The sequence below is a fragment of the Phoenix dactylifera genome, chromosome 8 (assembly GCF_009389715.1).
Source record: "Phoenix dactylifera cultivar Barhee BC4 chromosome 8, palm_55x_up_171113_PBpolish2nd_filt_p, whole genome shotgun sequence".
NCBI lineage: Eukaryota > Viridiplantae > Streptophyta > Magnoliopsida > Arecales > Arecaceae > Phoenix > Phoenix dactylifera.
Window position 1 is genome coordinate 28,926,954 of NC_052399.1, and position 12,856 is coordinate 28,939,809.

Here is a 12,856-nt window from a genome sequence, read left to right on the forward strand (position 1 = left end):
ATTTTTTTGGTTCAATGTATTTCCGAGTTCGGTGTCTCATATAAGAGATCAGAAAGAAGTTAATAGCATATTTGCTCAAGAAGAGTAAACGGGGGAGGAACCAAGAGCTTAAGGGAAGAAAAGTTGTCATAAACCCATAATTTCCAAAGATATACACCTTCAATTGCAAAATCTTTTCAAAATCAGTTGTCTTTTCAAGATTGATGTGCATGTAACAAAAGAGGTCACTTATTAGAAATTAAGAATTTATTATTTCCAAAGAAAGATCACCCCTATCTATAAAACAAGATCATTCCTGTGCATAACAACATCTAACTTACGGCCATTATTCTTTACTCTTGTTCTGATCTCCCTCCTCTAGCGGTAAGTTTTCTATCTTCCTTCTCCTCTCTTTTTAGTGTTTCATTTTTTAAAATTTTAATATACCTTATTCTTCTTAAGAAATTTGTATCATGATCTTCTCTTTGCTAATATTTTTTCCATACTTCTTTATTATCCCCTTGCTCTTTTGCTCTTCTAGTTATCTCAATGTTACTAGATCCTCTCTTCTAATATTCAAGTTCTTGTTTGCACTTTTACAAGGTTAAACCACATAACATAATTTTGGAAGAACATGACACTTTTTTCTGCTCGTGATTTAGGTTTAATTGTTTAGGAGAATGGCCAATCAAGAAATGAAAGGCAAATCAACAGAATTAGTAGAAATGAAAGGAGCAAGAAGAAAACTTTTCATGTGCCAATACTGTGACAAAGCTTTCACAAGCTCACAAGCTCTTGGTGGCCATCAGAATGGCCATAGAAACGAGCGAGAGATTGCTAAAAAGACCAAACAGGAGATTGAAATTCATGGTATACAAAATCCATTTGTTTCAATGCCGACAACTTTGTTACACAATACTCGTCAAGGAAACTTGTGCCTTCCATTATACTCGCCATATCACACTACGCCTGCACCTACAAATTATCATCCTTTTCATATCGCAAAATACCTCTACAGTACTCATGGAGCAACAAGTCATGGACAAAGGTTCTCTTCGGAGTATTCTTTTAATGGTTCTTCTAATGATAGAGCAATGCTAATAAATGAAGAGCATTTGAAGTTTCTGAACTGGAAAAGAAACTATCGCCTTCAGCTTAATGCATGTTCAGAGATAAGGCCTAATACAATGCAAGCAAGCAAGGCAGAACCATCATCCTCGACAAACATAAACCAAAACCTTCAACAAGATGGCAATAAGGTCAAAGATGGCAGAGATAACAAGGAAAGAAAGATTGACCTCACACTCCATCTTTAATGGTGGAAATGGAAACTCGAGTCCTTGTTTTGGTTGTTGTTCATTATTTTTTTCTGAGGAAATTTGTTGTTCGATTTATTGTCTTGTCATTTGTTGTTGGAATTATATATATTTTTTAGTGTCTTAACATGTTGATCATGATTTTCTCTCAAAAAAAGAAATGTTGGTTATCGTGGTAAGTAGGCCATATTTTGTGTTGTGGAGCACTGCTTGCTTGTTTCATCTAGATTAATCGATTTCCATGTATTGTTGACAATCAAAATGGTATAACTATAAATCATGTTTTCCCCATCTTTTCTTTTGATGGGCAATAATAAGCTTTGCGGAAATTATTATGGCTATCTCACATCTTCTATCATTTAGCACTATTTTATTTTATATATATTTGTGCACATGCTAACTTATATTAGTCTAGCTCATGCAATGCACATGCCAAACACTAATAAAAAATACTAAGCACTAAATTATTGTGCTAATCAAAATTTCCATAAGGTGCTATTCAATTATAACAGAACCCCACCAAAATTGTTGTTGAATGTTATAATAGTTATGACAATTACTATTTGCCACAATGTATACTATTTCAAATTCTTTTGTATTAAGGTAGTCATTGTGATAACAGTTGTTGTAATGGCATTATAATAGACAATAACGAACAAAAATGGAAACATAATAGTATTATTCTGTCAATGATTATTCTCCTCATAAAAAAAATATTTTTCAGGCCACAATCTCTTTTGGATGGGAATTGATGCAAAAATTTGAGTTATATGCTTAGATAAAGATAGAAATGAAAATAATGGCCATATATTACAACGATAAAAAAAATTATTTTTCAGGCCACACAATCTCTTCTGCAAAGGAATTGGTGCAAAAATTTCAATTTTGAAAAGAAATAATACCATGCTTAGAGAAAGATAGAAATGAAAACAATGGCTATGTATTAATGACAATTATAATGCTTGGTAACTTGTAATAATGTCAATAATCTTTTCCCTTGTTATTATATATGTAATATAGCAGGGGCAACCTAAAACCATTATAATGGCTGTTATGAATTAATGATCATTCTTTTGAACTTGTACAAATGATCAAAGTGCAACCCACATTAACATTATGTTTTGGTACGTATCTTCAATTCTTAGTTTAAATCTTCGGCATATTTAAGGATATGCATCAATAGGATTTCCAATATTCAATTCCTCTTCCGTATGATTTCCCATGTTTGGAGCTCAGTATGATTAAGAAGCAATTGATCTTGGATGTTTGTCTGCGATTTGTTTAAATAATCCAGAAATAGTGTTAGAAGATCTCGAACTATTTATGTGAGATTTATTTAAGAGAAAACCTTTGCAAAAGTGATGCTAGTACTTTGTGTTATGTGGTTTGGGCCCTTTCTTTTGGTCCAAGCCTATGGAACCCCTTAAGTCATTTTAAGCCCAACTTTAAAGCCTGGGTGCTGTTTTTTCTGGGTATAAAAACAGAAACACGAAAATCAGAGCTCTTTGTGAGGGAAGACGGCTAGGGTTTGGGGAGAGCTTGTGTGTCCTACTCCTATGTCCATTGATACTCATTGAAGCTTGTGTTTTCAAGGGTGTAGTTTCTTCCAACAAGTTGTTTAGAAGATTTTATGTTGGAGTTGGCTTGTTCATGCTCATGAGGTAACCCTTGTCTTTCTCCTCTTTTTTGGATTGTGTTGGCTCAAGTGATATATTTTGATACTTGAGTAGAAATCACTGTAATTTGTTTATTATAGTGAAAGTTTGATCGGAGCATGACCCGTGGATGTAGGCTATATGCCGAACCACATTAAATCTTGTGTCTCTTGTATATGCCTTCTATGTGTTTGATGTTTTGCCACTTAGAATCAGTCCATACATTTTGCTTGCCTAGCATTGGTAGTTGTGGTGACTAGCTTCCATAGACTTTGTATTCATAAACTTACACATAGTTGGCCATATTTGGTTGAGTTTGTGATCTCACAAAGTGAAGGAGTATTTTTCCTACAAGTGGTATCAGAGCTAAGTTGTGTGGCTTGTGGTTGACTTGTGTAGTTTGAGATGGAAGGTTCTTCTAGTACCATGATTAAGCTTACAAACACAAATTGGTTGAATTGGAAACCAAAAATGGAAGACATTCTTTATTGCAAAGATTTGTATGAGCCCATGGAGGATGAAACGGCTAGGCCTAAAGACTTGGATAATAAAGCTTGGCAAAAGTTGCATAGAAATGCTATTGGGACAATTAGGCAATGGTTGGATGATAGTGTTTTTCATCATGTGTCTAATGAAACCGATACTCATGAGTTATGGAAGAAGCTAGAGGCTAGATATGAGCAAAAGACCGCTGGGAACAAAGCCTTTTTAATCAGAAAGCTTGTGAATATGAAGTTTAAAGAGGGTTGCCCCGTTGCTGATCACTTGAATGAATTTCAAAGTGTTGTGAATCAATTGAGTACAATGAAAATGGTGCTTGAAGATGAGTTGCAAGCTTTGTTGCTTTTGAGTTCTTTTCCAGATAGTTGGGAGACCTTGGTTGTCACAATTAGTAACTCTGCTCTGGGTGGTGTATTGTCAATGAGTCAAGTGACTAGTAGCTTGTTCAATGAAGAAACAAGAAGAAAGTCAGCGGGTACAGATAATGCACAAGCTCTTGTCATGGAGAACAGGGGTAGAAGCAAGAGTAGAGAACACAAAGCTCACGGTAAATTTAAGAGAAGATCTCAGTCTAGAGGAAAGTTTGGTGAAAAAGGCAAATGTTATCATTGTGGTAAAGTGGGGCATATGAAAAGAAATTACTATGCATGGAAAGCACAACAAAAAGAGAATAATACACAAAAGAAAGAAGATGACAAGAATACAACGGCTACTTGCTCAAGTAAAAAAGTAGTAGTTCTTTCTTATGAAGAGGATGAATATATGCATGTTGGTGAAGAAGTTGAGTGGGTTGTTGATACTGGAGCTTCCTACCATTCTACTCCTTATAAGGAGTTCTTTACTTCATACAAGGAAGGAGACTTTGGAAATGTGAAGATGGGCAATGAGAATTATTCGAAGATTGTGGGAATTGGTGATGTTTGCATTCAAACCAATGCCGGGTGTACTTTGACCTTGAAGGATGTGCGCAATGTTTCCGATTTGCGCCTTAATCTTATTTTCGTGAATGTTTTGGATAGGCAAGGTTATGTGAATTGCTTTGGTGATGGAAGATGGAAGCTTACTAAAGGGTCACTTGTGGTAGCTAAAGCAAAGCGTTGTTGCACTCTTTACAAGATACATATGAAGGTTTGTAGAGATGACTTGTATGTCACCGAAGATGAGTCGTCTCCAAGCTTGTGGCACAAGAGGTTGGCTCATATGAGTGAGAAGGGATTGCAAATTTTAGCAAAGATGTCTCTCATTCCCTTTGCCAAAGGTAAAACTCTAAACCCTTGTGATCATTGTCTTTTTGGTAAGCAACATAGAGTTTCTTTTGCTAGATCTTCTTCAAAGAAATCTAATCCTCTTGAGTTGGTTTACTCTGATGTTTGTGGACCCATTGAGGTAGAGTCTTTGGGTGGCAATAGGTATTTTGTCACATTTATTGATGATGCATCAAGGAAGGTGTGGGTGTATTTGTTGAAGACAAAAGATCAAGTGCTTCAATTATTTCAACAGTTTCATGTCATGGTCGAAAGAGAGATAGAAAAATCATTGAAGTGTCTCCGTAGTGATAACGGAGGAGAGTACACATCAAAAGAGTTCAGAAGTTACTGCTCTGGGCATGGTATTAGGCATGAAAAAACTATTCCAGGTACACCGCAACATAATGAGGTGGCAGAGAGGATGAACCGCACCATTGTAGAGAGTCAGATGCATGCCAAAGATGGCTAAGTTACGTAAGGCATTTTGGGGTAAAGCCGTTCTCACTGCTTGTTACTTAATAAATAGATCCCCCTCAGTTCCTTTGGGCTTTGATATTCTAGAGAGAATATGGAGTGGAAAGGATGTCTCCTATTCGCATTTGAAGGTATTTGGGTGCAAAGCCTTTGCACATGTACCTAGGGAGCAAAGGTTGAAGCTTGATGATAAGACACTTCCTTGTATCTTTGTTGGTTATGGCAATGAAGAGTTTGGATATAGATTATGGGATCCAGTGAAGAGGAAAATTATCAGAAGTAGAGATGTGGTCTTTCATGAAGGTCAAACCTTTGAAGATGCTGAAATGGCCGAGAAATCTAAGGATGTGGTAAAAGATGCTATCGATTTTGTACTTATTCCGACACCTTTGCATCATACTGCAGATGGGGGAGAGGTACAATATAAATCTAGCAGAGATGAGGTACCAGAAACTAGTGGCAATGATATGTCAAAAATGGGTATGGGTAATGATGAGATGCTTGAAGATGTGGTTAGTGAGCAGGGGGAGCAGTCTACTCAACAAGAAAGTGCAGAACCTCAGGTCAGAAGATCTGCTAGAGAGCATACACCATCATCAAGGTATCCTGCTTCAGAGTACATTATGTTTACTAGTGAGGGGGAGCCGCAGAGTTTTCAAGAAGCACAGTCTCATGAAGATAAGGTTAGTTGGATAAGAGCTATGCAAGAAGAGATGAACTCTTTGCTGAAAAATGACACTTATCAACTTGTGGAGCTTTCTAGAGGCAGAAAAGCATTGAAGAACAAATGGGTGTTCAAGTTGAAAAAAGATGGCAATGGAAAGCTAGTGAAACACAAAGCTCGGTTGGTTGTTAAAGGCTTTGGTCAGAAGAGAGGCATTGACTTTGATGAGATTTTTTCTTCGGTTGTGAAAATAAGTTCTATCAGAGTTGCCTTGGGCTTGACAGCTAGTTTGGACCTTGAGCTAGAGCAATTAGATGTTAAAACTGCATTTCTTCATGGTGATTTAAAGAAAGAGATCTACATGGCTCAACCTGAGGGGTTTGAGGTGAAAGGTAAAGAGCACTTGGTTTGCAAGTTGAAGAAAAGTCTTTATGGGCTTAAGCAAGCACCAAGACAGTGGTACAAGAAGTTCGACTCATTCATGGTCGATCATAGGTACAAAAGAACAGATGTAGATCATTGTGTTTACTTCAAGAAGTTTAGTGGTGGGAACTTTATTATTCTCTTGCTCTATGTAGATGATATGCTTATCTTGGGTCAGGATGCAAAAATGATTGTGAAGTTAAAAGAAGCTTTATTTAAGTCTTTTGATATGAAAGATTTAGGTGCAGCACAACAAATTTTGGGCATGCAAATTTATCGTGATAGGAAGGCAAAGAAATTGTGGTTGTCACAAGAGAAATATGTTGAACGAGTGCTTCAAAAATTCAACATGGCAAGTGCTAAGTCAGTTGGCACTCCTCTTGCTAGTCACTTTAAACTTTCTAAATGCTCATGTCCATCTACTGAAGATGAAAGGAAATCCATGGAGGCCATTCCATATTCATCAGCTGTGGGGAGTCTTATGTATGCTATGGTGTGCACACGACCAGATATTGCCCAAGCAGTTGGTATGGTTAGCAGGTTTCTTTCAAATCCGGGCAGAGATCATTGGGAAGGTGTGAAATGGATTTTCAGGTACTTAAGGGGTACTTCTGAGTTGTGCTTGAGGTTTGGTGGCTACAAACCAGTGTTAAAGGGTTTTACAGATTCTGATATGGCAGGAGATTTAGACCACAGGAAGTCCACTTTAGGATATCTGTTCACATTTGCTAGGGGAGCTGTTTTATGGCAGTCAAAGCTTCAAAAATGTGTTGCATTGTCCACTACAGAGGCAGAGTATATTGCCGCTACAGAAGCCACCAAGGAAATGCTATGGATGAAGAGATTTCTTCTTGAGCTTGGGATATCGCAAGACAAGTTTGTGGTGTTTTGTGATAGTCAGAGTGCTATGGATTTGAGTAAAAATGCTACGTATCACTCTCGTACGAAGCATATAGATGTGAGGTATCATTGGTTACGTGATGTAGTAGAGAAGCAACAAGTGCGGCTTGAGAAGATACACACAGATAAGAATCTTTCTGACATGATGACCAAAGTGCTTCCTAAAGAAAAGTTTGAGCTTTGCGCCAAGTTGGCGGTTTTAGGCTCCCGGTGAGGAGTCATTAGTTGGTTCTCCTCCCTCATGGGCTTGGAGGGGAGATTGTTATGTGGTTTGGGCCCTTTCTTTTGGTCCAAGCCCATGGAACCTCTTAAATCATTTTGAGCCCAACTTTAAAGCCTGGGTGCTGTTTTTTCTGGGTATAAAAACAGAAGCACGAAAATCAGAGCTCTTTGTGAGGGAAGATGGCTAGGGTTTGGGGAGAGCTTGTGTGTCCTACTTTTATGTCCATTGATACTCATTGAAGCTTGTGTTTTCAAGGGTGTAGTTTCTTCCAACAAGTTGTTTGGAAGATTTTATGTTGGAGTTGGCTTGTTCATGCTCATGAGGTAACCCTTGTCTTTCTTCTCTTTTTTTGATTATGTTGGCTCAAGTGATATATGTTGATACTTGAGTAGAAATCACTGTAATTTGTTTATTATTGTGGAAGTTTGATCGGAGCATGACTCGTGGATGTAGGCTATATGCCGAACCACATTAAATCTTGTCTCTTATGGATGCCTTCTATGTGTTTGATGTTTTACTACTTAGAATCAGTCCATATATTTTGCTTGCCTAGCATTGGTATTTGTGGTGACTAGTTTCCATAGACTTTGTATTCATAAACTTACACATAGTTGGCCATATTTGGTTGAGTTTGTGATCTCACAAAGTGAAGGAGTATTTTTTCTACACTTTGTACTCATCTTTTAACATCCTGTCTTTCCTTATGGGCAACAAACTGAAGAAATATTTCCATTTGAATCAACTAAATGCAATGGATACAATCTGAACTAGACCTTACCTATTTACCATGTATAACTACACATGAACATATGCATTTTATTGGCAATGAACAAGCACGAAAATGCATCAAGTATCTACTATATTTGGCTTTTCAATGCCTCATAATAACTATTAAGGCTCCGTTTGGTAGAGTTATTGACACTAGAGATTTCAAAAGTAGAGCTTTTTGAAGTAGAGTTTTTATGAAAAATTATTTGTTGTTTGGTACCTATATTTCTAAAGTACAGTAAGATTTTAATATGTTTGGTAAACAAACTAAGAAATTACTTTTGGTATGACAAAATGACCATAAAGGATATTGCATAGTATTATATAATAGAGCATAATAAAATATAATATGTATTATTACATAAATATATAATATAGTATAATATTACTGTAATAGAATATAATATTATTATAATATAGTAATATAATACTGTATACTATAGCATAATAATATAATATAATTTGATATTATATAACATAATATATCAATGTGTTATGATATAATGTAGTATAATATTACATTTATAGTATAATACAATAATATATATATATATATGATATTATAATTATTATCATTATATATTAATATTATTGCTGTAATTATAATAGTTTATCATTGGTATTTTGGTCCAAAAAGAAAAAAATATAAATCAAAACAGCTTTCCGATGCATGCTAAAAGTGTTTTTCCGAAGAAGCTCCAAAATGGAGCTTCTCCCAAGGCAAAGCTAAAATAACTTTTCAATTTTTTTATCAAATACCTCTATTTCATCCAAAATATTTTTGGAGAATCGGAAAGTGTTTTGTGGTCCACCAAAAGCTCTGTCAAATGGAGCCTAATTTATACATTATGTAGACAACACTTTCTTCTCTTTAATCTACCCATGGGTTGCCTTCAAATATATCTAAATCGTTCCATGCATGCAAGATGGCGATGAGATGGCTTTGGCTGGGCCACCCTCATGCATGAGCCAAAATCAAGCCGAAGCCCAAAACCATATTTTGACTGGGTCCATATATATAGATAGGGCTGTTAAAGAGCCGAGCCAAGCCGAGCCTGAGTCTCCGCGAGCTCAGCTCGACTCGTTTCATGAAATTCTAGGTTCGGGCTTGAGCTCGGGCTCGGTACCGAGCCCTATATTGGGCTCGAGCTTGGGCTCGCTTAGCACAGCCCGGCTCAGAATTGAGCTCGTAAAGCTCGTTTGCTCGAGCCTGAGCCCGAGCACGAGCCCGCCCCATCCCCATCCCCATCTCCATTCCCGGTTTGTCGTCGCCTCGTCGGAGAGAAGAACGAAGGAAAGAAAGAAATGAAGAAAGAAAGAAAGAAAAGAAAAAGAAGAGAAGAAAGAAGGAAAGAAAGAAAGAAAGAAAAAAAGGGAGGCGCCGCCGGCCGGCCTCCACCCCTCCCCTAATTTGCCGGTGGAGAAGGGCTTCTCCTCCCCTCCTCTATCGCCCGGTGGAGGAGTCGGCAAAGAGCCAAAGAGAGGAAAAGAAAGGGGGAGAAAGGGAGAACCGGAGAAGAAAGGAGAAGAAAATAAAAAGAAAGAGGAGGAAGAGGGAATGGGTTAACGGGTTGGGTTCGGGTTAACGGGTTAAGTCCGAACCCGAACCAATCTAATCCAATGTAAAGAAATTAAATGAATTTGGGTTAGCTCGGGTTGGGTCTGATCTAAATCCAACTGGGTTCAATCAGATTGGGATTTTAAATTGATTAAGCCAAATAAAATTTAATTGGGTAGAATTCAAGTTTAATTAGGACCCAATTAAATTGTCAATTGGACTGAGCCCTACTCGAGCTCGGGCTCGAATTTAAACGGGCCTCATTTTGGGCTCGGGCTCGGGGTCGTTTGATTAACGAGCCGAGCTTGAGTCGGGCTTTTATCGAGCCGAGCCCGAGCAGCTAGGCCCGTTGACGGCCCTATATATAGGGCTGCCGCACTGCACGAAATACAAATCTTAGGGTCTGGGTATTCATGGTGAAGCCGGACCACGGAAATAGATGTTTCATGGGGGAAGGTTGACATGGGAGAACAGCAGCATTCTTAGTGCATGCACTCTATCTCAGATTTAAGCTTCCTGTGTTGATCATCTTCATCATTTTTGAGAACGATGATTGGTATAGATTTCCCGATGCGGCATGAAGTCCAGTTTTCCGGAAGGAAGTTACACAGGCGTAGCACTTTCATGGAGGAGTTAGCCTCGATTTTAAAAGCCCGGTTGTTCCTCTCCTTCCATAAGCACCAGCATGCATATAGTGGAGAGAAGACAGTCCCCTGGCCAGTCTTAAGCCGCTGTCTGGTGTCTGCGTGTGTGCTTTCTCAAGTCAGTTCACAATTCTTCTATGAAACTGGGAAGAGGAGGGGAAGATATATAACTTTTGGGTGACCTTCTACCAAATGGATTGTGTAGTTGCATGCTATGAAGAGATGATCTACGTACGGTTTCTTCCTCGAGGCCGCAGGGAAGGCAGAATGATGGGGCATTCCAATTCTGTTTTCTATATATTCATATTTCAATATTAACTTATACAATAGATATTAATTTATAATAAAAATAGTCATACAACTACACATCTACATCGATAATAAAATGATATATAATGCACAAATTATCTATATATTAGTATTTTAAGCTAATTTAAGTTAATCTTGAGCAAGCTAATCCGGGTTTTGGCTTGTCTCGCTCTTAAACTCGCGGTTTTAGAGTCACGAAGAAAGATACGGAGGAAGGGGACGCATGGAGAGATTGGGGAGGAGCGCGAAGAAATATTGCTGTCACGGAGGAAGATGAGCCAAGTGGTCATTAGTTACCGACTGGAATGGATGAACAGATGGAAGGAGGATTTTTTAAGAAACGTGGCACAGATACAAAGCGAGGACTCTTCAGTACATTTGGTGATTTGCATGCCGCACGTCTAGAATTATAGAAAAGAGGCGAGCACCGGAGAGCTTTGGCTTCCACAGGATTTGAATAGATTGGGTGTTGGCGTGCCTTCGAGGGCCGAGCTTTTCTATCCTAGTTAACGACACGCCGTCATCCTTCTTTTGGTCCACCATGAAGCTTCGACAAGGATGTCCATTATCTTTGTACTTGTTTATTATTTATTTCGATATTCTATCTCGTGCATTGTGGGCCGCATGTGCGAATCGGGCGCTAGAGGCTTACATTCCAACCCTAGGGGCCCGACCTATTTCTCATTTATTTTTTGTTAATGATTGTTTTCTTTTAGCCAAGGCGAGGGCAACGAATGCACAAATCCTCAAGGGAGTGCTGGCGGATTACTGCACAGCATCGGGGCAGAGAGTGAACATCCAGAAGTCAACCATCTCCTTCAGTCCAAGCACGAAGCGCAAGGTCAAATGGAAGATCCGGAGGATACTGGAGATGCCAGAGCAGGAGGAGACCTGGAGTTACCTAGATGTACCCATCACAGGCAGGAGGTTGTCGGTGGCCGGGTGCTCCGGTCAGGTGCAGTGGGTCCAGAGCAGGCTGAAGGTTTGGAGGGCGTCGTTTCTCTCTATGATAGGCAGAATGACGCTGGTTAAATCAGCATTAGGCTCCATGCCCGTCTATGTCATGGCCAACACGGTGGTGCCAAAGACGGTACTGATGAAGATCAAGCGACTACTTCGGAGCTTCTTGTAGGGGTCGCATAGAGGAGGCCATGGGGTGCACTTGGTGGCTTGGGAGAGTGTCTGTCTGCCTTTTAGTAAGGGCGATCTTGGGGTGCTGCCTCTCCAAGAGAGGCGTGAGGCGCTTATTGCTCGACATGTGGTATGATTTATGCTGGAGACATAAGGGTTCTGGAGTCAGGTTATGGTAGCTAGATATGGCTGAGTGCGCTCTGAGGGGGTGGCTTGGAGTGGGCGCTGATGTTCTTTCATGTGGCGTGAGATTGGGCGGTATCTGCCAATTTCTTCGGCAAACACCAGATGGCTAATAGATGATGGGCAGAGTATTGATATGGCAAGTGATCCATGGGTGAATGCCCTTCCCTTGAGGCGTTGGCCGACTATGATTAACGTCAAGGCAGCGAAGGGACCATGGGTATGTGACCTCCTCGGCCCTAGAGGGGCGGAGTGGGACGATGCCAGACCGTGTCAGTTGTTTGGGGTGTATCTTGCAGAGCGGGTCTGGTCTCTCTCGGTCCTGGAGTGTGTGGGATCAGATATCCGAGTCTAGAGCTCTTTGCGCAGGACCAACATCAAGGTAGGGGATCTCTCCCGAGTCCTCCGGCGGGAGCACGAGCCGAGGTCAGAGTGTGCTTGGATCTGGCAATTCGGATTTCACCCAAGGGTTGCACTATTTTTATGGAAGGTGGTTTGAGAACACCTTCCGACAAAATCGGTACTCAGTAGACGTGGCTTGAGAATTTTCCCAGAGTGTGGGATGTGCAGTGTCGACGAGATAATGGACCATGCGCTATTCCAGTGCGCATAGGCGAGGGGGACTTGGCGGTTTATGGGGACTCTATAGGATGCTTGGAGTCAGAGGGATCAGCTCTTAAAGGCCATTCATCGGTGGTCGAGCAGCCCACGAACGCGCTGGAAGGCTGTTAGAACGACTTCCACAGCATACCAGATTTGACTGGCAAGAAACACTCGAACCTTTAGCGAGCACAGCATGTTTCTAAGGTTCGTGGTGGAGCGCGCCCAGGCGCAGGCGACGGAGATCAGTCGTGCTACCTTTTTAGACGGGCCTTTAACAG

At 39.9% G+C, this 12,856-nt stretch overlaps 1 protein-coding gene across 1 annotated transcript; it reads left to right on the forward strand.

Annotated features, from left to right (window-relative positions):
- Positions 1–659: 659 nt before the first annotated feature.
- Positions 660–1,295, forward strand: LOC120111754 (zinc finger protein KNUCKLES-like). Its single transcript, XM_039129644.1, has one exon. It carries the CDS (start codon positions 660–662, stop codon positions 1,293–1,295), a length of 636 nt encoding a protein of 211 aa, XP_038985572.1.
- The last annotated feature ends 11,561 nt before the right edge of the window (positions 1,296–12,856 follow it).